Source organism: Monomorium pharaonis, chromosome 9 (assembly GCF_013373865.1).
Source record: "Monomorium pharaonis isolate MP-MQ-018 chromosome 9, ASM1337386v2, whole genome shotgun sequence".
NCBI lineage: Eukaryota > Metazoa > Arthropoda > Insecta > Hymenoptera > Formicidae > Monomorium > Monomorium pharaonis.
In genome coordinates, this window is record NC_050475.1 from 6,216,741 (window position 1) to 6,243,015 (window position 26,275).

A 26,275-nucleotide genomic window follows, 5' to 3' on the forward strand; every position below is an offset into this window, starting at 1 on the left:
GAGCTATATAAATATTAGAGAGACGTTTGTTTTTTCCGTCTCATTTTGTTTCTGGATACATGAAAACTAGATAGAAAGCAATATATTTGTTCATATTTGATTTTTAATGTTAGCGATAAATCGTAATATTTCTTTAGCAATATATCACAATTAAAATACACAAATAAATAGCCTACGTAAAATCCATTTAAAAATAAATAATTTCCTGTATATATTTCTTAAAAACACGTTGCAAAACTTTTATAATCTCAAGCACTTATAATTTTATAAGTATCGGTCAGATGTTGAAAGAAATATTATTTTTCTTAATTTGATTTCTGGTTAGTACGGTAGCGCCCAGGACATCCCATATATCCATCAAGCATTCCAAGATAGCAACTTTAGAAATTGTTTTTCAAAGAAATTGGAAAAGCTCCAAAGTGTGTGAATCTTCCACCCATCGTGGTGATATTGGAAAGATCACGCAAAAGTCAATGAAAATTCCATAATCGATGTGTTTATTTAATTGAATAACTATAAACAATTATAACAATTATATCAATTATAAATAAAACTATGCATAATATTTTATTTTTAGCTATTAATCACTTATAAGTAATTTGATTATAAAATTTTCTCGGATCAAGAAAAAATTTTTCTCACACGCGCGTGAGATTTTTTTCTTCATATTCATCTATAATATAAGTTTGCAATTTTTATAACTCAATTGTTTCATTTAACTGCAATTATAATATAATTCAGTTCATAATAAACTTATGTAATGCTATTTTTAATATATTTTTAACATTTAATAATATTCTTAATAAACTGCATATATTTTAGTGTGCAATGTCCTATTGTTTTCCGTGAAATTCATTATAATATAGGACAGTATTGTGGCGATTGTAATGTAGTAAAAATGTTTTATAAAATGTAATCTTTCGAATAATATGCTTAACTGAACGCCATTAATTAAAGTTTAATTTCAATTTGACTTTAATTTCATGTGTTTTATACTTTTATTTTAAAACAAGAAACCAAATTGTAACAAAAGTCAGAATTGTTAACGTCTAAAATTCAGAGAATCTGTACCTTTTAGAGGAAAATTCACGATATTCGGCATATTCTGAATGAGGAAAATCTCAACAAGAATGCGCATCCCGATTGTGCTCTACTTGCGGTGCATCGTTTACTAGCACTAAAGGCGACATATATAGAACTTTTTGCGAATCTTTCTTTCTTTGAGGCCGTTGGTCTTAAATCCCTTTGAAAGATTGAAAGAAACTTACTATTCTTTGGGCTGTCACGATTTTTCCTTCTCGACTGTTCGCCACACTATTCAACTTTGTCGATATAGATGAATTCTGAGTACATGAATGCATAGAAATAAATGATCTGCCGGAGATATCATGCTATTATGTAACAATAAATAATTCAATCTCATGAGGATAAAGTATACTTTCGATGTTTCTGGTGAAATTAGCATCACAGAATTAACTCTATTGTATATAGAAGCGTCAAGGAAAATCTAATATAATCGTTTCATCTACAATTATAAAATAAATTTTAATTTTGACAAGTCAAATAAAGAAAGTAACAAGTATAAATCTTCCAATGATGATTCCTCGCGTCAATGTTCAAAACTTGAAAATTAATGTTTTTTTATTGAATTTTATCATTTCAGAAAGCAGATTTTTTTCAATTTTAAAAATTTGGAGACTCTTGATAAGAATGTAATTGAATTGTCAGCTTTGTGCAGCTATATAATACATCGGTGATGCACACATCTGTCTTAATTTATACATTTGTGTGTTGGGGAAAGTTACGAATGGATATTAAACCCGGAATTCAATTATAAAAACCTTCACCCCCGTCCAAAGAAATCTAGAAGTCGATCAAAAGGTGCAGCCGAATACACGACGCCAGTGACAAATGCAAGTCAGGAACAGATTTGCATTTCGCGCGTTTAGAAAAAGCACGGTGAAGCCGCGGGCGGGTTTTAGCGGCGGGTATCAGTGACGCCGCGTGATTAATTAAGTACACGGCGATGAGCCTCGGAACACTCGGAGAAGTACTTTGGCCATGCGATGATAGAATGGAGCTGCCGTTTCCAGACACCTGTGACTCTGGATGGCGAACACGAGAAGAAGAAAAAGAGAGGAAGAGAGAGAGAGAGAGAGGGAGAGAGAGAACAAGCCGAGTAGTTCAATCACCTCTCGACGGTCAGACCGTTGGTCGTACCAACGAATTTCCGATAGACATTTAATTATCCCCGCTCAAACGAGGACTACCTTTAAATTCCAAAGCTCGGCCGCATACCGACTCGCCTGGTCGTCGAATCCGCTCGTTACATGTGGTTACCGTGTAAGTATCGCCGCGAGGAAAAAAGTATAAAACGCGGCAGCTGCGCTTGCAACCGGATATCCGTTGTAAATTGAGACGCTCTAGTGGATTATTTCTCTAGTATTTAAATAATAAACTTTTTTTTTATTTTTGTACATTGAAAATCGTTATTGTGCTCGAGCTGTGATAATGACTTCGAAAAAAGGTGGAAAAATAATCCGGCAAAGTTAATAAGATTTTAAACAAGATACTCTAACGTTTCTACAAATAAAAGTCGAACAAAAAGATTATAGAAACAAACTTTATCTCGTTTAAATAATTAATTACTTTAACCAAATTTGTTAATCATTCAAAATAGATCAAATTCGTCGCTTATAAATCGTCATCATATTATCTTATGTGTCTTGGAAATTACGAATTCTTTATAATAAAATCTCTCTCTCTCTCTCTCTCTCTCTCTCTCTCTCTCTCTCTCTGCGGTTTAATTCACCTTATCATCGGCATATCATGTTTCAAGCCCTTGTTACTTATAACTTGTACGATCACACACATAATGATATGATGATATTACATCCTTCAATTAACTTGATACTATCGAACTGTAGAACATCTGTAATTAGAACAAATAAAAAACTCGAGGAAAATGTGAAATAATTTCAACGCATAAAAGCGATTGTGATATTGCACGATTGAAAGAGTCGACTGTGACATAGAAAATAATTATACACAGAAAGATTTCTTTAGATTTAATAAACAGTTTTGTTCGACTATTCCAAAGCATATATTTCTTTGGTTTTAATAAATTTTAAACAGATTTTTTTAGATTTAATTAAAAAAATTTATTAAAAACAAAGAAATATATTCTATGGAATAGTCGAACAAAACGGTTTATTAAATTAAAAAAAATATTTTCTTTCGGTATATACATAATAAGTAGAAATAATTACACATTATAAATAAATTGTAGAAAAATAATAATAATGGATATACAAATGTGAAAGATTCTTTATCATCTTTCACGAATTAAAAAACATGGAGAAATTGAATGTTCAATATTCACAAGACTCTAATATACACAGCCTGTTTGATAAAAGAATATCTGGCGAAACTTTTACCAGAAAATCATTAGACAGGAAATTTCAACGGAAGCAAGTGAAGTAAAGAAAGCCTTATCTTAAAATGCTTTGTGAAAAAAGCCTGTTATCGTTCGATCTTAATGACAGAGTGATGTATTTCGTATTGAAAACTTTTGTTGCTCAAAGACTATCTAAGAGACACCAGGCCATACTTTCCATTAATAATTAATAATGGAGGTAATTGGACAAATTATTTGTTTTAATAATAAAACATCACAGTTCTTATCAAGTAGTACGTGTGTTTTCTTAATTTGTCATAATAAATAGTTTCCGAGTTATATGTTGAACACCCTTTCATCAAATAGACCGTATTTACATTGTGTTATTAGAAATTTTAATAAATAAATATAATATAATTAATATATTTTAATATATGTTTGTTAATAAATTAAGAAAAGGACAACAACAATCACACAAGTAATTAATATAATTAATACCTTGATTAATACACATCAGTGTGGCTTTACCGCTGCTCGTCGTACCGGTAAACATCCAATTGCTTTTTTATTTATTAATCAAATTTAATTAACTCCTGAAATAATACCGCTAGCTTAGCATAATGTAATACTAGAGTACATATTAACTATTTTCACGTTCTTTTCTTGTTTTGCGATGATAACCGACATATTAAAATGAATTAATTGTTGTATTTCTATTTTAAAAATTTGTAAAAAAACATTGTAAATATTAAAGATTTATAAACATTAAACATTCAATTCCTAGTCAATTTCAACTTGCAAACGACATAATTTAACATTATAATGTATATACACGATGCATATGAATGGGTTATAAATCGAAGGCATGTTGCATTTACATGTTAAATAAAGCTAGATCAGGTCACTCAGTCTGTTTACAGCAAGCGCTTAAATAATTTTAGGTCGAATTTGACCCGCGACCGAATGCAGGCTGTGAATATAGCCGGTGTTAAACACGGATATCTTGGGTTGCGTTCAGATTTCCTACCCCAAGTGTTTCCAGGTTATTTTATCCTTTTATCCTTGTTATTTACTGAACGTTAAACAAGAATAAAACGACACCTGAGGGCACTCGGGTGAGGAATCTGAACGCACCCTTGAATGTCCCGAAATATAACCTCAAACATTTTATACGCAAATCACATTAGACAACAAAGTATAATAATTACGGAACCGTTGCGAGAAAATTCGTAGTTACAAAAACTGATAAATACATAATACAGATAGATACACACGTAATACAAAGTAGATAAATGCACAATATAAATTACTCACCGGCCGCTTCGCTGTACCACCCGATGCCACTTCCGGACCGCAAGCTCTCTCGCTCCTTCTCGGTTGACTTCTGGCGGAGTTCCTCGCGAAAACGCGGCACTTGTTAAGCACGACACTGCGTACGACGACACGACCATGGAGTAAGAGTCGGGGAGTACGATCTCACCTAGCGTGTGTCCGTGCGAATAGCAAAGGCGACTCCGTACCATCCGCGATCGAATGCAGGCTGTGAACATAGCCGGTGTTAAACACGGATATCTTGGGCTGCATTCAGATTCCCTACCCCAAGTGTTTCCAGGTTATTTTATCCTTTTATCCTTGTTATTTACTGAACGTTAAACAAGAATAAAACGACACCTGAGGGCACTCGGGTGAGGAATCTGAACGCACCCTTGAATGTCCCGAAATATAACCTCAAACACTTTATACACGAATCACATTAGACAACAAAGTATAACAATTACGGAACCGTTGCGAGAAAATTCGTAGTTACTGATAAATACATAATACAGATAGATACACACGTAATACAAAGTAGATAAATGCACAATATAAATCACTCACCGGCCGCTTCGCCGTACCACCCGATGCTACTTCCGAACCGCAAGCTCTCTCGCTCCTTCTTCATGGCGTGCGTCCGTGCGAATAGTAAAGGTGACTCCGTCTGTACCACCCGATGCCACTTCCGGACCGCAATCTCTCTCGCTCCTTCTCGGTTAACTTCTGGCGGAGTTCTTCGCGAAAACGCGGAACTCGTTAAGCACGACACTACGTACGACGACACGACCACGGAGTAAGAGTCGGGCAATACGATCGTCCATCGCTACTTCGTAGCGTCCGTGCGAATAGCAAAGGCGACCCCGTTTTTAAACCTCGAAGGAATGGATTCCCTCCCAATTAGGGGGGGGGGGGGGGGTCCAAAAACGCGGGACCACTTTTGTCTCACGAAGATCGCCCTCCCCCTTCTCTTTACTCCGTGAATACGACACGCGGCCCAATTACGTCGAGACGGTAGATTCGAAGGCGAGAGAAATACGATCGCGAAACTTTCCGCGACGAGGGACGAGGGGGGATTCGACAATCGCGCGGCTAATTCACGTCGCACTTGCCGCGATCGTACCTGTTGCTCCGAGCTATACTTATTTCCGAACGATTTCTGCATCTCGAGGAACGAACGGGAACGCTCGATATCTCCTTCCCCCGGCGATTATTACTTATACGACCCCCCGCGATATATACGTGGCACGAAAACGATTCGCGAGACGCGAGATGTATGACCGGACGACCGCGCCTGCACACCGTTCTCCGTACAATGATTGGTCCGTTGGCGCTCCTCGCGGGGTAAAGAAAACGTATACTTTTATCGATCCAGCGATCGATAATTAGGTCAATAAGTGTCATCCGCTGCCGTCTGATGGCACCATGAGTACTTTTTATAGTTCTCCTTATCCCGCTAGAGATGCCAAAGGAACGAATCATTGCTAATCATTGCATAATTGCATTGTTTTGCCGATACATCGAGCGAATCTCATGCAGATTTTGCATGTTCCAATAGCGAATATGCGTACCGACGAATTCAAATGTCACGAGCGGAGTTATGATGCGTCTAATTAGTAAATACGACCGCAACAGTCTATTGGCAAGTTAAGCTACTAATTAGACGCGTCACGACGACGCTCCGTCTAACAATGCGTGTCTACATTCGGGACATGCGAAGGTTTAGGCTGATATTACGTTTGTCGACAAATGTTTTCAGGTGTTGATTGATTGCAGAATAACGATGTTCTCGAGTCTCTAGAAATCTAGTTTGTGCTTGGAGCAGCGAATCAATAAATTAATTGTCCCGATAAGATTTATATTAGGAGTATTGTTTTGCTACAAATGCAAATTTCCCAGAGAGAAAACCCGATTGAAAGTGAAAATTTTTGTCAGTGATATACATTTCCATCAAGAGTAAACTTGTATTCAAATTGAAAAAGTTCTGTGGCCTGTCAAAATTGAAAAACTTATCGAATGTAATAGCATCCTTAAATATGTAAATTAAGACATTTTTTTCGTGTCTGAGAAAGTTTTAATGATATCTTTAAGACGTCTTACGTTTTAATTTCCATCGTGTTGTCTGGATTTTTTCTTTACTCAAATGAGTTAAATATAATCAGGAAACTAATTATCCAAACACGGGATTATAGAAGTTTTAATATGCCGATTATAAATTTATCAAATGTTATGTAATTTTTTTAGAAAAAAACCGAAATCTGAAAATTTAAATATATTTTTTAATCTGATTTTATTATAAATACTAACCATAAAATTACTTTTTCAGTTTAAATAAAAGTTTACGTTTGATGGAAATATTTCACTGGCAGTAATTTTCACTTTCAATATTAGACACGAAATTAATTTGTTTTCGCAATTTTAGGTTAGGATCAGTATTTCGCTATGAATATTCATAGCAAAATACACTCCTAACCTAAAATACATATTCTGCGAGAACAATTAATTTTATGTCTATAATATATGTTTAAAAATCAGTATCTGTACCAGATTTTTTATAATTCTAAGCATACATAAATAAAATATATGCACTAGACGTATAATATGTTTTATACTTGTTATCTTTCTTTCTCTTAAAGATAGAAAACTGAAGGCGATAGACGTGAATGCCAACAGACGTCAGGCTAATGCACAGAATTGTATAAAAATCTTGGATAGCACTGATATATATAGATTTATTAAATCAAATACTTCTCGCACATTTCTCATTTTACATTCAAATCTGAGATCATGATCTTATTTGAAGTCTACCGAGCGAATCTCAAATTGTTCGCGAAATGCTAATCGCGGTTGACCGTTGGCCCCTTATCAGGCGACGCTGAGCTATCTTTCGAGGCAAATTTCATTCCGAATTCGAGGAGGAGGAGCGAGAAAGAAGGATTTCATGTAATATCGCGGTCGACGGCGACCATTATCGTATCCCATCGCGTGCGGAATTTTTTAATACCGCGAATCGATCTGAAAGTCAGATGAAATCCATTCCGAAAGATAATTTGCGATCGCGGACCGAAGCCGCGCGCGGAGTTAATACCGCGGAGTACGAACTCTTGCGTGTGATAAACTGCGACCGTTGTAAGTTTCGAATCGATCTGACTTCGCAATTCGCGAGCGTGATTCGCGTCGACGGGAAGCGAACGGTTTTTAGCATAATTCAGAAGAGCTGATTCCAAATTGTTAAAATTTGACGCAACATCCGCCTCACCGTTAATTAAGCAAAATTGATTACCAGCAATTATAAATATCTATAATTGGAGAGCTGTAGATCGGAATTAAATTGGTTGCCGAATTACATGAGCCATCGGATACGATAACAAATAAAAATAAAGGTGATCTACTTAATAGATAACTAATAAAAGTATAATATATAATGTTTATTATAAGTATAATAAAAACATAATATTTAATAAATTTAAATAATAATGCTTTGTTTATTTGATTGCCTATCTCTTCTTAAGCTTAATTGTTATTTTGATTTAAAGATTAATAACATAAAAAAATATAAGATTTGATTATGAATACCGGCTGAAGAATTGTATTCATAAAAAAATGTAAAATTATGTAAAATTCATAGAAAATTTATAGAAAATTTCTACAATATGAATTATATTATTACGAAGAACGTAGTTACAAATAGAATCAGCCTTTGGTCTAAATAAATAAGGGCATTTAGAAAAATTATAAATTGTTTTTATATCACTGTTGGTAAGTACTTTGCGACGGTGCCGGCCATATCGACTGTTCTTGGACCGCGCAATGCGTCTGTCGGCAGCGCCGACAGAGGGTGCCTCCGCCGCCGTCGTAAGTCGCGGCCACGACCACGCAGAATCGTGCGGGATCGGAAGATCATGGTGTCGTTCGACGTGTCGCTCTGCGCATCGAGCCGCATCGTCCGCGAGAATGTAAATAAAGCGCTTCTTAGCTGACCAGCCCGTCGAGTGTGAGAGTACGTCGCCACGAGGACCCGCAATATGCGCGCATCCGAATGCGCGACGATAGCCGGCCCTACGAGCAATCACCAAAGGTACGAGGAAAGCGAAAGAGCCTCCGGTCGAATTCCCCCCCCCTCCCCCGATCCTCGGTGTCGACAATGTACGTCGTCCCGGAGGACACCTGTATGCCCCGTCCCCGCCTACTTTCCGTCGTTTGCACGACGATTCTGGACACGTCAGATTTCCCCCGCGTCACTTTGCTGCGATTCCGCGGAGCACGCATGCATGACGCGCGCTCGCATTCGCGCCCACTGTGCACGGAGGCATATGTATCAATAGTGTGTCATAGTTGTTTGTGTTGTTTTGCATGCCTGGACGGAGGTAGACGCGGGGAGAGGATGTGCGATAATGTCAGTCGTTTCGGTTCAGATCGAATTGTCATTGCGACGATACCTAGAGTTTGGAGCAAATGGATCCGAATAGATCTGCCTTTGTGGAAAATAGAGGAATAAAGGTAAAATAAATGTAGAAGGTGTCAAGTTTGATTTTTCTTTTTTTCGAGTGACAGAGCATGACAGCAAAAAAAGTGTATCTCGTTGCGTAACACTTCTTTGTTATTACACAAAGCATTATCTTTATACTTTGGTTTTTGTTCTACGGATAGCTCACTGATTACAAAATTGACAACTGTATCTTAAAGATATATTATATGTACACGTACATATGTTTGGAAAATTTATATCTCGAGAGTGGTATTTTTAATTTCTTTTTAACTCTTGTATCTCGAGTGTCATATCTTAAGTGCACTTGTAATGAATCATTTAACCATTATATTTCAATCAACTTCTTATCATGATAAGACTTTTCGCGATATCTGCAGATTAATTTGTTGTTCACAAAAGAATTTAATTTCATTATCCTGGTTACTCTTTACAAAACCAACACTTTATATTAATGTTTTATAAATATTACTAGACTTGTGAGTATATAAAAAATATATATGTATTTATTATATGAAAAAACTCTAAAATGGTATATAAAATATTTCAGTATATTTAATTTTTTTAATGTTTTTTTTTCTTTGTAAGTATTGTGGTGCTCTAACATTATTCAAAACAAATTGCTAACTGTCATTCTGATAAGCAATCTAAATATTTCTCTATTAAGAAAGAAATTAATTATTTTGTTAACTAATTCATAGATACAAAGTAATTTTGTAATTTATTGAGTATTTATTACTCCCTACTAATAAATTTAATTGAGATCTGGCTTGTAATTATCATTCTTAATATAGTTTTTGTTATAATCAAGCTTTATTTAACACTGTTATTTTTGTATATATTAGTTTAATTACTAATATATTTGTATATTATGAAACTTCTGATGTTTTTTACAGAAATTAATTTTACTAAAAATTGTATGTAGTTTGCATGATTAATTTTAATATATTCTTATACATTGTATATTATATATTATCAACTTTTCACTGATAAACTTATTGTATTTTTATAAAATATTAGTTTTCTATTATGTTGAGTTTATATTCTTTTGTTCTAAACACAACAAATTGAGTCTTATGTGTAGAATTCCATTCTGAGATAATCAATTTTTACTAGCTTATCACTAAGCTATACTTGTGTCTTTTACTTTCTCTGTCTATTCCCTCATTATGAGTGATAAATAGTATTCAACAGTTAACTAGTATTTGAGCTGATAAGCTGCTACCAGAAAAATCTTGACAGTACATTTATTTTGCATTATCTACACGTGACTTACACTATGTATAATATATCGTGATTATCTTTAGAGATAATTACAGTATATTTATCATAGTAGTAGTTTACAGTATACATATATTTAGCATGACTGAATTAATTTTTCTGTATTTTGAATTTAAATTTTGGAATATTTATTGGTTGATAATAGATTGTTACTTTTGCAGATGAACATCCCATTGTACGGCGTTCTCGGAGCTGCCGCTACTCTGCTTGCTTACATCTTCGGCATAGGAACAATTGTAAAACTTTTCATCTGCTTGCTTGCGTTAATTTTAGGGTAAGATAAAGCTTAAAAGAAATGTATTATATATAAAATGTACAACACGATTATTAAATATTAAATTATAAAGAATAATTGTAATACACAACCAAAAATAACAGAGAATATTCTGTTGCAGGACATTGATTTGTATATATAGAACATATTCACCGAATCTCGATAATGTAATTAAATCTGAAAGGGAAGATTTAACTAAGAAGACTGAAAAGTTCCGACAGGTAACTAGAAATTGTTCGCCACTCATTTACGATTTGTCGTATAATGTTCCACCTGTTGTGTTTGCAGTATATACTAGATCTGTCTAAGGAGAAGATGACATTTACATTAGATAGAAGAATAACTGGTAGTCGTATCATTGATGAATCCCTGCAAGTACATATTTATGGAACAATATTACTAGAAGAATATCGAATTGTCTGCTAATCATTAGTTTAATGTATTTGTTGCTACTTTTAGGAAATCTTGGATTTCTTGATTAGAGATTATGTAGAACCATGGTATAATGTTGTTACGGATGATAAGGAGTTTATCTATTCCGTTCGAGATACTGCCCAAAAAATTGCCATCAATGTAGCAAATCGGTATATAGATTTATATTCATTAATATTTTCTTGCTTGTATTAAAATTAAAATATTTTGTACACTCTAGCTTTCTTCTACTTTTTAAATTTATTTAAGATTTTGCATTTTTAAGTATGTGTTTGTTATGATCATTAACGCTTTGAAAAATTGATTAACTTTTTTGCCCTTAAGATTAAAGTATACAATACAAAACAGCGATACGAAATATGTTTGCTTTTTTCCATAAACTAATTAAAAGAATTTATCACAATAATTAGAATCATTTTTTAACAATTTTATTGTTCTTAACAGCTTTTTATTTTTAAAAGGTGCGCGCGCAAAATTATTTACGATTAAATTTACACACTATAAAAATAATAAAATTGGTGTATTTTGCAGATATTATTAAAGTTTTTTTTAAATGTTTATGTAATTAAGAATTTGAACATATGGTCTATTTAAATATTGATTAAAGTTCTACTGTCTAATATCGATGTACAAAACAGGGTCAAGAGTGTCGACTGGATACCTTACTTGACTACACGACTCGTCGACGATGCGGCCTCGCACGTCAGGTTGTATCGACAAGCAAGCGCGAGGATGAAGCAATTACGATCGAATAGGGTTCAGAAAGGTAGTGCCAGCTCAAGCACATCAGGCGGAACTCCGAAGAAGACTCCAACCCACCGGCGAAATAAAAGCGAGACTGACGTATCCTGGTACTCGCAGTCGAAATTTTATATACCCAATCTGTCATCGCTTACCGAGCCAATCGAATCGTCTGGCGACGAAAAGGAGGACGAATCGCTAGAAAAGATATTCTTTGATCTCGAAGTGCAGATGGAAAATAATTTGATATGCAGGGATCTGGTATGCATGAACGATACCCAGGAATTGGAATTCCTGGGCGAAATCTCTGAAATCCTGTTGTACCTGGTGCTACCCAAGGCTGACTTTGATTGCTTGACTGTGAGATTCGTCTTAAGGGAATTGTTAGTGAACGTTATAATCAGACCGTTATTGGATCTATTCTCTGATCCTGATTACATTAATCAGGCGTGTATATGGCTGGTTAGTACAATATTATTGCCTTAAAACTTGATGACAAATTTGGTAGATATAAATTTAAAACTTTTATTCTTTAATAAGTGAAAGCTTATTTAATTTATTTAAAGAATTTCTGAATTTGTTTAAAAAAATTTATTCGTGTTTTTATTGCCTTAGTGCTCAATGCAACACTATTATTTGTATCTGACTTGTGTGTAATATTCCGATTTTTTATTTTAGTGTACTAAGGATGGTGGTTTACCAAGTGATATCTTTTTAACAGTAATTAGAATAACGGACAATTTAGACGAATTAATGGCGACGAAAAATATAGTTTGTAAAGAAATAGCGCACTTGCGCTCAAAGGATTCGGGCGGAGATGATCTGTCAGTGAAGCAACAGCTGAACAGTCTCGTTTACGTAAAAAAAATTCTGGAAACGAGGATTATTGGCATGCAGGAGGGCTTGGAAACAGAAACAGATGGTATTGGCGCTCAACCAGAGTGGAACAGATTACTCATACCTGGCCAAAAGTTAGTTAATTTACCATTAGATGAATTATTAAAAAACAACATCGCGCTCAGTTACTTCATCGATTATATGACCTCCATAAATGCAGAAGCGTATCTCTTCTTTTATCTAAATATCTATGGATGGCGGGTCTCGGCTGAGCAACAGATATCGGACATTGAGTTACAAAAGATTCAAAGTGCTCAATCTGGCACGAGTATGATTGGTGCTAAACGCAAGAACGCAGATCTAGATAATCTGAAGGAAGCAGCGACGAAAATTTACCAACAATATCTTAGCGACAAAGCGTCACCCAAATTGCAATTGGACGATACGCTAGTGAAAAGCTTGCTTACGAAAATGAAAATGGAATCAGTGAAGGAAACATGGTTTGACGAGCTGCGAAATTGCTGCTACGAGAAACTGCAGAATGAGGACAGATTTCTACCAGGTTTTAAAAGATCATTGGCTTATGTAAAACTACTCGCAGAATTGGATTTACTAAAGGATCCAGTGTCCGAAGATGACGCAAAATCCTTGGACAGCATAAGTTTATCAAGCACGAACAACGAATTGGACACTTTAGAAGAATTATCCGAAACATATAAATCCGATGACACAAAACTCGTAGTGAAGGACGGCGCTAAGAAGTCGAGTTCCTCGACAAGTTTAACGAGCATAGGCGAGGCGAATGAAAGTAGGGGATCCGACGAAGTTGATGCGGATATGGCCAATCTCAAAAGCGCAAAAAACATGCATATGGAGTCTACCACAGAGATCGAACAATTCAGTGAAAGGAAGGACATTTCATTTGACGTGGAGACCAATGCGGAACAATTCGTTAAGTTAGATGAGAATAATTATGACCAAAACGCGATCAAAAAATTGCAACAGGGTCATTTCGAGATCACTGCAACGATCATAGAAACTGGCATCGTCAGCGATCGCGGAAAAACTTACGGCATATATGCAGTAGCGGTCACGAAGAATTATGATTCGGGTTACAAAGAGAAATGGCACATCTACAGACGATACTCCGACTTCTATGATTTGCACCAGAAGATCAAAGAAAAGTATTATGATCTGGCAAAAATACCTTTTCCAGCAAAGAAGGCTTTTCATAACATGGAACGTACGGTGTTGGAGAGACGAATGTTAATGTTAAACGCGTGGTTGTGCCAACTAACGAAACCCGCGATTATGAACGGTCATATGGGATTACAGAATATGTTGTTGTCCTTCTTGGAGCAAGGGGATTACGATAAAGGAGTCACTGGCGGGCAGATCTCGAGAACGGTAAATATGAATAGTTTGTTTGTTTTTGTTTTTTAATTTTTATATAGACATATATAAATTAAATTAATAATTTTTTGTTTAAAAGTGAAAATTCTAAAAATATAAATTCCAAAGTGATAAATATATTATAATCTTTATAATGATTTTAAATACTTTCAAAATAACTAAATGTCTAAATATTTGCTTTATACAGATAGATACTTTAATGAATCCCTTAAAGACATCTATGAAAAGCGTCACGCAGGCGGTTAAAACGATGCCGGACAACATGTTGAGTACCGTGGACGGCGTAATGGACAACTTGAGCAAATTTTTTGGTAATCCTAAGAAGACGAGTATATTTTATGAGAATACCAAAGTCAGCGCCGGTCTCGATACAGAGGTATTTCTTTTTTTATTCCATTTTACGAAGACGTATTTTTAGGACACTAAATCGATTAATTGAATTATTTAATTTCTATTTTCACAGACCGATGACAATATCCCGTTGCGAATTATGCTCCTGTTAATGGATGAGATTTTTGATCTGAAAGTGCGAAATCAATGGCTGAGACGGCGGATCATAACGCTACTGCGCCAAATCATTCGCACGATGTTCGGAGACATAGTGAATCGAAGGATAGTGGAGTACGTATCGTTCATGACCAGCCCGTCCAAAGTTGCGGGATATTTGCGTTTATTCAAGTAAGCAAATGATATTATTGTCTCAAACATGTCTATATATAAAATTGGCATTTATTTAAAAGTATTTTTAATGTATACGTAATATGCAGAATAAATTCTATATATATTTCATCATAAAATTTTTTTACAATAACCATAATTATTTAATCTCAACATTTGAAAGTATAAAGAGAAGTCTAAGTGAATTAATGACGTTTTGCAGGAATAGCTTCTGGCCGAATGGCGTGAAGGCCGAAAGTAAACCGCCGCGAGATACGGAAATGAAGAATAGAACACGAGTGGCAGCTAAGATAGCTTTGCTTTCGTGTCTCTCGGACGAATTGAAACATATCATAGGCAGCGAGACGACGAGACGTGGCTTGTTAAGGGTGTTCGAATTATTTCAACAACCCGTACTAAACAGAAGGCTATTGTACGTGTTGCTGGAAGGTATCGTCGAGACTCTATTCCCGCAGAACAATCTAGTGACAATTTTCAGGAAACTCTATTCGGTCTCGCCGAGAGTGAAGAATAAGAGTAAAACAAAGTCCTGATGGAAGAATAGGGCGGACTAATGTCCGGATGCAATAGTATGAGAGCGACTATGCGGTCGAAAAAAATCTGGGATTAAAATTTTCGACTTCATTGATCAATCTTCAATAACATGCATCTCTTCTCTTTGAATAGCTTAGAAATTTATAATATTAAGAAAATACTTATGCAAAGTGTCCAACGTAAAAGAAACATATTTAAAATATTTGTGCCTTTAATCCATTGAGCTCTTATTCCATTTTTACTCTTTATTTTCTCCGTTGAGAAATATATTTGAAAATTGATAAAATACTATTTCTTTGCAATTAAATCTTCAATTATTTTTTGTAGGAAGAGTTCTCTTCATATTTTTCTTCTATTTAAAAAATAATATTTGTACCATATGTATTATAATATATGTATATTAATTGTAACATGTACTTAATATGAGTATGAGTCAAGTAGTCTGGACTAGTATTCGTGACTAAGTGTCTAGAGACTTCACAATTTTTTATCGTACCGTTTCTATCGAGGCAAAGAGATAAAGTGCTGAATGCAGAGCTCAATAGGCTAAAGAGTCGTCGATTGTTACGCTTATTATGATATTATTGAATGTTTAGTCTCTCCAACCAGTTCTCTAAGCTGCAGTATGCATAAGTATGCCATTGCATCGGACACCCGTCGCGCCTACAGCTTTCGACAGGGAACAAAATGAAAGTCGTACGCTTTCATATTTTGATGATTTATACGTTCAACGATGCGCACGTCGGAAAAGTTACATTTTGTTGATTTTCCTTGTTAAGCGATGTAAAAAAACTTTGGAATATTTTCCATGGAACAAAAATATCTCAAAATATTGAAACTGAAGATTTGTAAATGTAATATAACGCAAAAATAAGCAACTTTTGAGAATAAAAGATAACATGATATTATCTAGATCTGAGAGAAAATATAAATTATACTGGAAAACGCTAAAAATTAAGATATTAATTTTTAAAAGCAAGCTTAAAACTCAGTTTGCTTACTTACTGTCTTTCTCTATTATTAGGTCACTCAAATAGATTATTTCTTACGTAATATGTACAATAATAATAAGACTTTCCTATGTTTGTTAAATGCAATAAAAAATTGTCTTTAAAATAAGTAATACTCAACGAATGGCTGACTGCGTGATAGAGAGTCAGGCAATGTAAAACTTTTCCAGACGTGTGCAACTATTCTAAGTGATCTAGTGGCCAAAAAGTACGATATATACGAATTTCAATTGTGTAACCGAGTCTATAACTCGGGCTCTGTTACTGTCATCGTATTAATATAGGGTAAAACGAAAAGAAACTCACGAATTCCTTGTGATTACCTCGTAGGGGAATGCAATAAGGTTTATGGAAACATTCCACTTGCATTTTAAGCGACACCGGCTAGTTAGTTAATTATCCTTTTTACAACTGTCCTTGAAACTACAACGTACTACGTAGACGTAAGTAGAACACCATACATCACCAATTTACTTAAGTTCTAGACGATGCGAAGTGACGCGAAGAATGCGATCAATTTAGACGTACAATTACCGCCGATATTATACTTAATTATTTATGTTGGACTATACTAAAGTTTATTTGTGCCATTCGATTAAACACTATTTATTTTTTAACGAAAAATTACTGGCAGTCTCGATGGCGCCCTTTAGACATTTTTCTGGAAATTTATGAGGACTTATTCCGTTAAAGATGCGAAACGCAATTGTATAAACTTGTTGTACATTACTCTATCGTACATTTGTATAAAAAATTATTTCTATCTCATGTTAAAACGCCATACACTTATCACGTTTACTTATTAAAGAAACTATTTATAACTTGGGTTTCTAGTTTTATTCCTAAATGCATCCACCCTCTCCCCCTCATATGCCAAAAGTATGCGACGTCTATTTTTATAGATAAATATACTCTTAATACCTGGATATGTATAAAACTGCTGATAAAGAGTTTTATCATAAATTTTTTTTTTTTAATCAAATCATTGTATTTTTACATTGATTATGTATACGTATTATACAATAAAATGTGTTCTATAGAGAATTAGGAAAATTCGTTTTAGAGAAATTATCGATAAAATTTGTGCAAGTACAATTAAAAATTACTCTTAAAAGTTGCGAAAATTAAAGCTAAGTAATCTTCTCGAGTTTTTAAGAGAATGTTTTAGTAGTGACACCATCAAATTTCTAAACTACTTTTTTGCCTCAAGTTAGAACAATAATTGAGTCTGCACCGATGCTACGATAAATCGGAGCTAAGTGAATGTTTCTGGTTTCGAGATTATTTAAGCACAGAGCCGACCGCCGATTCAAAACGGGTTCGATTGTTCGGCCTCATCAGGCGCGTTTGCTTTGTCGTCGACTAAGAAGCGAAAGTAAAGAATGGACAAGTGTTCGAAAACAAAAGAAGTTTATTACCGGGCTCGCCGTAGAAGCACGCAGAGGGCGGGCCGTCATGAAGATGGGGGAGGGAACAGAAAGGGATGCTCGGGAAAGAAAGACCGGTCGAGGGGGGCGATCAGTGGTTCCGCTACGGGCAACCCCCATCGTACTTTGTACTGCTTCTCTCTTAACTAGAACTTGATGAGCTAGCATGGTCTTTCAATACGACATGCAGAAGTAAAAAAATGTGCGAAGGGTTTCCTTAATATGACAACAAATTGTCATGAAAGATACCGTAACGGTAAAACTGACTTTTGGGGAAAGTATTTTTCTTATTTGTGAAAAAAATCACTTGTATAATAAAAGAGCATATTAAACATCGACGTAAAATTACACAGTTTAGAATTAATCCCGGAGATTTCCATTTCCAAATTTCTGTATGCATCTCTATAGGGGGATTTTACCGGAACACAAAATAGCGTCGCGGGAAGAGGGGGAGTTGCAGAAGCGATAAAGCGTCGGAGGTGCAAGGGGAAAAGAGGGGGAAATAAGCGACGAGGACTTCGTGCGACGTAACGAGAAGGGGACAAGGGTAGCAAAGAGAAAGAAGAGAGAGAGGGAACAAGGGGGCAGAAGGAAAACGGGAATACGGGCCATTGTGCGAAAAGAATCAGGTACTGCGCGCGTATGCGTTTTCAGAAGGGGGTTCGTCCGTGACGCGACACGGCCCCCAGGCTCTCCGTTAGAAAGAAAGGGAGAGGGGGAAGGGGGGGCGACAAGAGAGAAAGAGAGACGGGAAAGGGGAAGGTGGCGGGCATACGTGAGCGACTACCGCACGGCCCTCGCTTACTCCAACGAAAGAAAATCGATATGCATGATTCACGCACGCGAGAGCGTGCCGAAGGGGGTTGGAGGGGGGCGCGCGGGGTGCTCTTGCTAGGGGAGCGAAAGGATAGAGCGAGAGGACGAGAGAGGGGCCAAAAGAAAGTCGTAGGACGGAGAGAGAAGGACGCGGGCCACGCTCTCCGTCGCAGCGCGCACTTCTCTTCCCTCGACCGCCTCGTGTTCTCGAAACGAAATGGGGGACGAGCCTCCGGGTGTACGACAGTAGTACGTACACCGCGCCCGGACACACGCGTAACTCTATACATAAAGCGGCCGCGCGCGTGTTCCCGCGCGTGACGGGGAGGGGTATACCCCGCGATGCTACCCCCTCGGTCACTCGATCAGTCGTGTCCGTGGTATACGCTCGTTGTCACGTTAGCGTCGTCGCATCGCGCCGTGCCGTGTCGCGTCGCCTTGCTGATGCGCGTCCGCCGCGTGTCACCTCCGGCCGGCGGCGACGCGCCACTTCCGGTTAACCGAGTTTTCACCCCCTCTCAAGCAAGAGAAACCGTTGTGTAATTCAGCGGCGGGTTCGCTGTCACGCGCGCGAGACACGAGTAAAACGTGCGTCTTACGCAGCAAATTGTCGTTATTTTCTCCAGCAGATCGATCTCGATGTGAATGCAACGCTGATATTACAAATTTCTGTGTAAACCGTTTCTGCGCGTTTTCTAAAAATTCTAGAGTGTGTTCCCTCGGATGGAGTAGAAACTTCAGCACGCGACGAAGAACGTGATGTCTCAGAAGAGTCGAATGTACGTGTAAAATCTGAAAAGTGTCTCGGGAACGTTTGAAAAATTAAGAATATCCCTTGTAAATGCATCTCTCTTTTTATATTCTCATTGATTCTCTTGCATGCAGCGCTTGATTCTTTGACCACTACTTGTTTGACAATCGAACGAAATCGAGTTTTCGTCAAAATAAAATTTGCTTATACTTATTTTACTTAATTTATTCGTTTAAATGAATTAATATCGATTAATATTGATTGTCACCAACGTCTTTGACCTGTGCGAAATTAGATTGTTATTAAAATTATTAGAATTGATTTCACATCAAAACAATCTTCAAATAATAGAAAAAAACCTTTCTCATACATTTTTACTTTTTTTTTTCACATTGCATATTTGAGAATATTCGTTTGCCGGGAGTGCTCCGCGCAAAATTGAAGCTTTGACGTGCAGCGGCACGTAATGCACTTTTGTCCAGTCAGGTCTTCGTGATTAGAGCGAATCTGGAACGAAGGCTCGTCGGAACTGCGACGAAACAATTTGGAGAACAAAGTACTCACCGCCAACGCGACTGCGCGCTTTCCCGCCACGCGGGTGTAGTAAGGGTGTAAGAATGAATGGAGCGGGAGGGTGAATCACGCGTATATATCGTTCGTGTTGCAAAACACGCGTCGTTTTCAATGAGACCGATAAGCGGGGGTTTTTACACGTCCTCTCGATACGCTTCTCTCAATGGTTTTCTTTTAAATTTAATTAAAGCAAAAACTATCGTTAGTTGTTTTTATGCCATTATCATGAAAAATTCAAAATAGAATAGAGAGGGACTATGTAAGTATGTATATGTTGAAAAAGCTTTCGTATCAAAATATCCACATTGGTGAAGATTTTAAAATCAAAGTTTTTTTTTTGCTTCTCCTGGTCGTTTCAATATTCAATAATAATAAAAATAAGAAAATAAATGTCTATTAGAGAATATTAAAGAAAAAAAGTAATAGATATAAAAAATTATGTTAAAATTTTATTTTTTTATATTAAACATTGATAATATTCATATCGCACAAACATAGAAATAATGCAAGCTATGAAAGAATAAGTACGCGCTGCCGTTCACAGGATAATTCTTCGATTGCGAAAAGACGATCGATTTGAAGGATTTGCGCAATCGTTGTGCTATCTCGAACCCCAAACCCCGTGACGTGAGTTATAGGCGTTGTAATAGGATTACGTAAGGGATGCGTGCAGATCGATTACGTGTAAATAGTGACGAACTTTTCTACTCGGAGAATCGGTATGACTCAGAGAGCGCGGCGACGTTGCATGCGCGAAAAAAAAATGCGTATGCAACGCGTGGAATCTGATGTGACGCATCCTAGTTCACGAAAATGCATCTCTGCTTTCTTTCACAAGGGAATACTTTCGTCCGTTTGTAGCCGATCTCTTTTCAGCAAACTTTCCCTGTAAACAGAGTAACGATAAAAAATCGATGCATTAATCTTTAATAGAATTTTTTTTAAGAATTAATTACACGAATGTGTTCAAATAAAGGTTGAGTATATTTCAAGATTACGTCATGGATTACTTATGTATTGTGTTTAGATACTTTTTTTCATGCTGACAATTAATACAAGCAATATAAATTATTATGAATTTATTAACGCAATACAGGAAATAGTAGTTAAATTATAATATAAGATTATTAATATATTTGTTTTTTAGAGAGACTGATAAAATAAAATTATATACTATTAAAAATTGAAAAATCGAAATTTTCCATGATCTGTACATTATTATTATTATTGTTTATATAGATCAGATGTAGAAATTATATAGTTTACATTGTATGCTACACGTAAAGTAAATTATCTATGTCATAGACATAAATGTCCAACCCTCGTTTAAATGTCAAAAGAGGGTAAAGATAGCATCGTTTTCTCTTTCCGAGTTGGACAAATAAATGATGAATAATTAACACATGATAATCAAGTGAGAACAGTTTAAAGAAAGGGAAAACTGAAGCATATTATCGATCCGCATCGTGCACGTGTATATTATGTGTACGTGTAAAAGCCTAGTTCAAAGGATCAAGGATTATAGCCCATTTGTCGAGAAGTCGTGGAATAGTAATACGCGCCACGGGAGGTGTTCGGAACAGGATGACTCGACGCGACCGAATGGGGGCGACTCACCCGATGTTCGTACAGAGGGCGGCTCCGGGGATTTCGATGCAAGGCGCGCGGCGTCGCGAATCAACGCGACGCATGATGTTTGGCCCTTGCCGCATCTGTCGGATCCCTTTTATTCTCAGTGCAATCGTAATTTTTATATTTCTATGATATTTCTGTAATAATACTCGCAACACTTATGTTATTTCTATATTAATTGAAGAGTTTTCTATATCCAAAAATCCAACAAACCTAAAAATCACATTTTTAAACAACTAAAACCTTATCGTTTTTTTGTATAAATAACTTTTCTGCGGATTTAATAAGTATAGTTGGTAATTGTTTTAATTAATATTTCGAAACTCAGTTAAAAGAAAAAAAAAACATTTAAAACAAAAAGCAAATAATCTTTTCACTTTTTATTTATAAAATTTTACTCTCACAAAAACAAAAACTTTTTAATTTCTCTGTAAAATGTAATACATATACGAACAAAGATTTACACTGTAAATTTATGCTTAATGTGTTGAGAAATTTATTTAAAAAAATAAAACAAAAAAAAATCTCGATTTGTTTAATTTTTGTTGAAAAACGTTATATTTACATTTTCCGTTTTTATTTGATTTGTTGAAACAAAGTTGTTCATGATGTGACATAGAGAACAATTTCATCATAACTCAGATTAAAAAAAGAACATTTGATTTTGTAAGAAACTCTTCAATTCTGTTATACGTCTATATTGTATTTTCTTTAGGTCAACTCTGCAATCTTATTGACTCACCGATATCTTAAAATCAATATTCGCGTGTTCCATCGGTAGATTAGCCACACTACACACTGCATGTTCACCCTATTCAATCTCCGATTTATTCAACTCGTGAGTTAGATTTTATTATGTTCTTGTTTATGTTACATGCTTTTTATCTCTCTTGCCATGAGTTGCCTTTCAAGATAACCGCGATCACAGCGTTAGTGCAATTAAATTACATATTACACTTTTCGATTTTGCATAAATAACTCGAGGAAACCTTGATACTAGAGGCGAGACGAAATGTACTCTACTATATTTTTCTCCACCATTCTTCGACATTGTCGCGCTCCCGATCTCTTCTTTCCGCTTCTGCCTTTGTTTTTCGCTTATTCCGCGTCGGCGTTGACACGGTACGCGCGTGTAACGTAACAGAAGAAAACGGAAAAACGACGCCGGCCTGTGGTCAGCCGGATCTGGTTCAGAAATGAGATACGCCTGAGAGACCTGACGTAAACAAACGGTAACGTGTCGCGTCTCCGTAAATGATAGAGACTAGTACGTGATCAGTGCTCGATACCTGCTTATCGATCACCAACGCAATCAATGCGTAAGTACTCGATAAATCATTTCATACGGTTTAGAAAAAAAAACTTCTCAAGATCACTAATGTTTTTGCTAATGTCATCCCTTTTATCCTTAATATGTGCTCTTTTCATGTAAAATAAAATTAAGAGATTGCTTACTTAAAATACTAGGTATTTTTGTTATTCAAGAGGGCTTTGTTTCACGAGGTCATTTTTATAAACATTTTTTTCGAAAACTGTTCGGACGATTCATTTTAAACTTTATATTCATAATAATACATCTTATTTGTAAAATTATTAATCTACAGATTGCTTATTATTGAAATTATAATTATAAGAAACAAACTATTTTTTCAATTTGTTTCAATTAATTTTAAGGTATATAAAAATAAATCAGAGTTACAAAAATCGAATTTACGTTAAAAATAAAATAAAAATGTAATATATTTTAATTTTGTTAGTTCCAACGATAACCGAACTACCTATTGATTAATAATCTTATCTCTTTCTAATATCTCGTAGATAAAATATGTGTACAAAGTTTAAAATGATTCATTCGCGTAGTATCCGAAAAAAAATTCACACAAATATTCTTTCCATCTCGAAACGATAATATTCCCTTAAAAATTTTAAGTTTTGTTTGTTTAGTCTCGTATCTTTTTGTAAAAGATACGAAATGCAGTTTGGAAAGAAAACAATTGTGATTTTCCAAATTAATACAACCGAAACTGAGAACAGAATTTCAGAGCTTTGTCTCATCCGCGAGGTTTAACCTTTAGAGAAATAAAACATTTAAAAATTTATTTTTCTTGTTAACGTAAATCTTACATCTCTTTTTATTTTACTATATACAAAATTATGATTTACGGTAATATATTGAGTGATATATCTGAACCTTAAACATTTTTATTTTATGTTTATCTCAGATGTCTTTCCAAAAGTTTAAAATCCTACTCCTGTCGCCTAGTATTCCTGTTCCCCTTCATTTTAATATTTAATATTTATGCCACATGGAAATACAACATTCAAACGTGTACAGACGTAATTCGGATTCGCTTCACAGCCTTAGAGTCAATATGCCTTTCCAATATGCCGGGCAACACCTGCGCGTTGTTGGAAAATATGCGTTTTATGTAAGCATCTGTCCCAATGCGATCCACTGGCCCATTTCCAGCTGCGCTGCGTGCCCCGGAAGTGAAGCGCTCGCTTCGATTAATTATATATTATGCGGGATGTGTCGCGTTTCCTGAAAGCTTACTCTTTTTATCTATTGTACATCCCTTACTGATTCAACGACGAGATTATGAACGAAAATAATAACATTTATCTTCCTTGGATAAAGTTTGGAAGTCAATCGAGAAAAAATTAAAAATTTTGAGAGATTCACATTATTTCGGACACTTTATTAATTATATGAATCAAAGAAATATTAACAATTCTTGTTTAATTTTGTTCGATCTTTAACATTTTAGATAATAAGTAATTCTGCGATAATAATGTATGAGTGTGAAATCAATAGACATTAAAATAAGTGAAAAAAGAATTTAATCATATATCATGTAAGATATCCATAAAGCTTAAACGAGGTCAAAAATGTCTAAAAGAAATCTGTGGTTTGAATGTTATAAATAGTGCATAAAACAAAGAAATGTATATAAATGATAACGTAGTTGGCCTTAGCACCAAGGTCGTACTTTGAAAACACCTGTCTCGCATTTCGTTAAAAATCACTCGAAGACTCCGAAAGAATAAATGGAACAACGCTTTGTCTGTAATAAAAAGCAGAGATTTATTACGATATGATTGCACAATTCATCATATAAACGTAATTGCGTAATGAACAATTTAGAAAATTTTGATTCTGTGTCGATATAGTACTCAAGCCAAAATAAGTAAAAGTTTAATATGTTATATCAAGTCTTGAAAAAATGTCCAAAATTCATTTGCAATATATTATTAATTATTACAAGATAAAAATAGATCTGTTATTAAAATTTTGGTGCAAAATTTCGTGTGAAAGTAATCGATTCTACTGGTACCAAATTTGATCTTGATCCTCATTTTACATATAATATGCTTTTAAAAGAAATTGATTAGAAAAGGTTGTCAGTAAAGATGAGAGGAGTTTTAATTCATTTCGTGAAATTATGTTTTAATATATCAATTACTCAATTTACTAAAATAAAATTCTTTATGTAATTTTCGGGAAAGTAGTGATAAAGCAAATTACATGTTTCTATAATCATTTGTATTCTGCATGTTGAATTGCCACACGACTGTATAACTAAAAGCAGCTCAATTAGCGCCTCTTGGATTCAATCCCTTATCACATATACATTGGATTTTCGAATATTCAAACTAACGGGAATTTGAAACTTAACTCGCATAGTAAAAACATAAAGAGAAGTCTCTTCAAATTTTAATTCAGAAAACCAATTCAAATTGAGCCGTCATAATAATAATAATGTTAATAATGTTAAAGTTTAGGATAAAACCGCGATTAACTATACGCAAGGAAGGAAGAGGAAAAGAAATAGACACAAAGAGGATATATTGCAATAAGCAGAGAGGATGGTGGCAATTTGCACTTGGTGCAAAGAGAGTACCACCAGTATCTAGTATATTGTCGTGTTATTACGCTCGAAGTACTTCGAGGAGTAAGAGGGAAACGGGGTCCGGTGATGACTGAGGGTGCAGGAGGGAGGGAAGGCGGGATACAAGGTGTAGACTTACTTTGGACTCAGGTGTGGGATTACCGTACTTATATTCAGCTCTAATATTAAGTTACCACTTTGCTTTACGGCAAGTGAATAGGCCGCCTGCATATAGGAAGCCATCCGAGCGCTCCCGGGACAGTCTGTCCCATTCGTCTGGGTCCACCTACTAATAACGTTCGGTCGTTCCGGAAAAAGTCCCGTAAATTGACGGCGTCGCTCTCTCGCGTTAATCTCCTTCGAAATATCGACATAAGCTCCTTTCATCATCAATCGTTTTTTGTGCAAGGGGGAAGAACGTGAGCTCCTAGAAGATATTCTCACTTGAGTCCTACGCTTCGCGCTTTTTCGCGTTGAAAACGGCATCCCCGTTCGATCGTGTTATTCGCCTCAAAGAAAAGCCGATCTCATTCTCTTCAACTGACCGAAACCATCGAAAGGCAGAGATAAAAGAAGACACGTATAACACCACAAGAGATAATTCGTTAAAAAAGAATTATAAATGTATAAACATTCCATCCCGTAAAAAAAAATCGCATTGGTGACGCTGTATCTAGATAAAACACAGAAATATTAACAGTGATTCAGTGTAGTAGACTGCTTGATAATTTTTTGAATTATCGCCTACAAATTCTCAGAGGATTCAAAAACCACGAATCGATCGCTGGAACT

General features: G+C 35.6%; 2 protein-coding genes and 1 long non-coding RNA gene across 6 annotated transcripts in view; 1 reads left to right on the forward strand and 2 right to left on the reverse strand.

Annotated features, from left to right (window-relative positions):
* The window catches only part of LOC105832228 (alkaline phosphatase), a 216,083-nt gene extending 209,160 nt beyond the window's left edge, over window positions 1–6,923 (reverse strand). The window contains exons 1-2 of the mRNA XM_036291922.1: window positions 5,276–6,923; window positions 4,712–4,937 (exon numbers count right to left, since the gene is read on the reverse strand). The gene's annotated coding sequence lies outside the window, so the exon portion shown is untranslated. The remainder of the gene's footprint in view (window positions 1–4,711; window positions 4,938–5,275) is intronic.
* A 1,642-nt stretch (window positions 6,924–8,565) lies between these two features.
* Window positions 8,566–17,215, forward strand: LOC105832231 (sorting nexin-13). Of its 4 annotated transcripts, none has more exons than XM_012672989.3 (11): window positions 8,566–8,786; window positions 9,076–9,208; window positions 10,637–10,749; window positions 10,871–10,970; window positions 11,038–11,124; window positions 11,209–11,333; window positions 11,820–12,384; window positions 12,601–14,166; window positions 14,360–14,548; window positions 14,636–14,850; window positions 15,053–17,215. In XM_012672989.3, the coding sequence occupies exons 2-11, from the start codon at window positions 9,164–9,166 to the stop codon at window positions 15,381–15,383; spliced, it is 3,336 nt and encodes a 1,111-aa protein (XP_012528443.2). In that variant the 5' UTR covers window positions 8,566–8,786; window positions 9,076–9,163; the 3' UTR covers window positions 15,384–17,215. The 4 variants fall into 4 exon arrangements, with proteins under 4 accessions (XP_012528443.2, XP_012528442.2, XP_012528444.2 ...); XM_012672988.3 differs by having other exon boundaries at window positions 9,080–9,208; XM_012672990.3 differs by having other exon boundaries at window positions 9,124–9,208.
* A 142-nt stretch (window positions 17,216–17,357) lies between these two features.
* Window positions 17,358–23,168, reverse strand: LOC118647255. The gene is made up of 2 exons (XR_004964554.1): window positions 21,579–23,168; window positions 17,358–20,847 (listed from the first exon to the last, which is right to left on the reverse strand). It is a non-coding gene; the product is annotated as an uncharacterized LOC118647255 (long non-coding RNA).
* Between the last annotated feature and the right edge of the window lie 3,107 nt (window positions 23,169–26,275).

Bases quoted from the DNA above. Each gene is read 5' to 3' on its own strand.
- LOC105832231 (XM_012672989.3), top strand. From the start codon at position 9,164: ATGGATCCGAATAGATCTGCCTTTGTGGAAAATAGAGGAATAAAG. The intron at 10,750-10,870 runs GTAAGATAAAGC...ATTCTGTTGCAG, and splicing joins TTGCTTGCGTTAATTTTAGG to GACATTGATTTGTATATATA. The intron at 11,334-11,819 runs GTATATAGATTT...TGTACAAAACAG, and splicing joins GCCATCAATGTAGCAAATCG to GGTCAAGAGTGTCGACTGGA.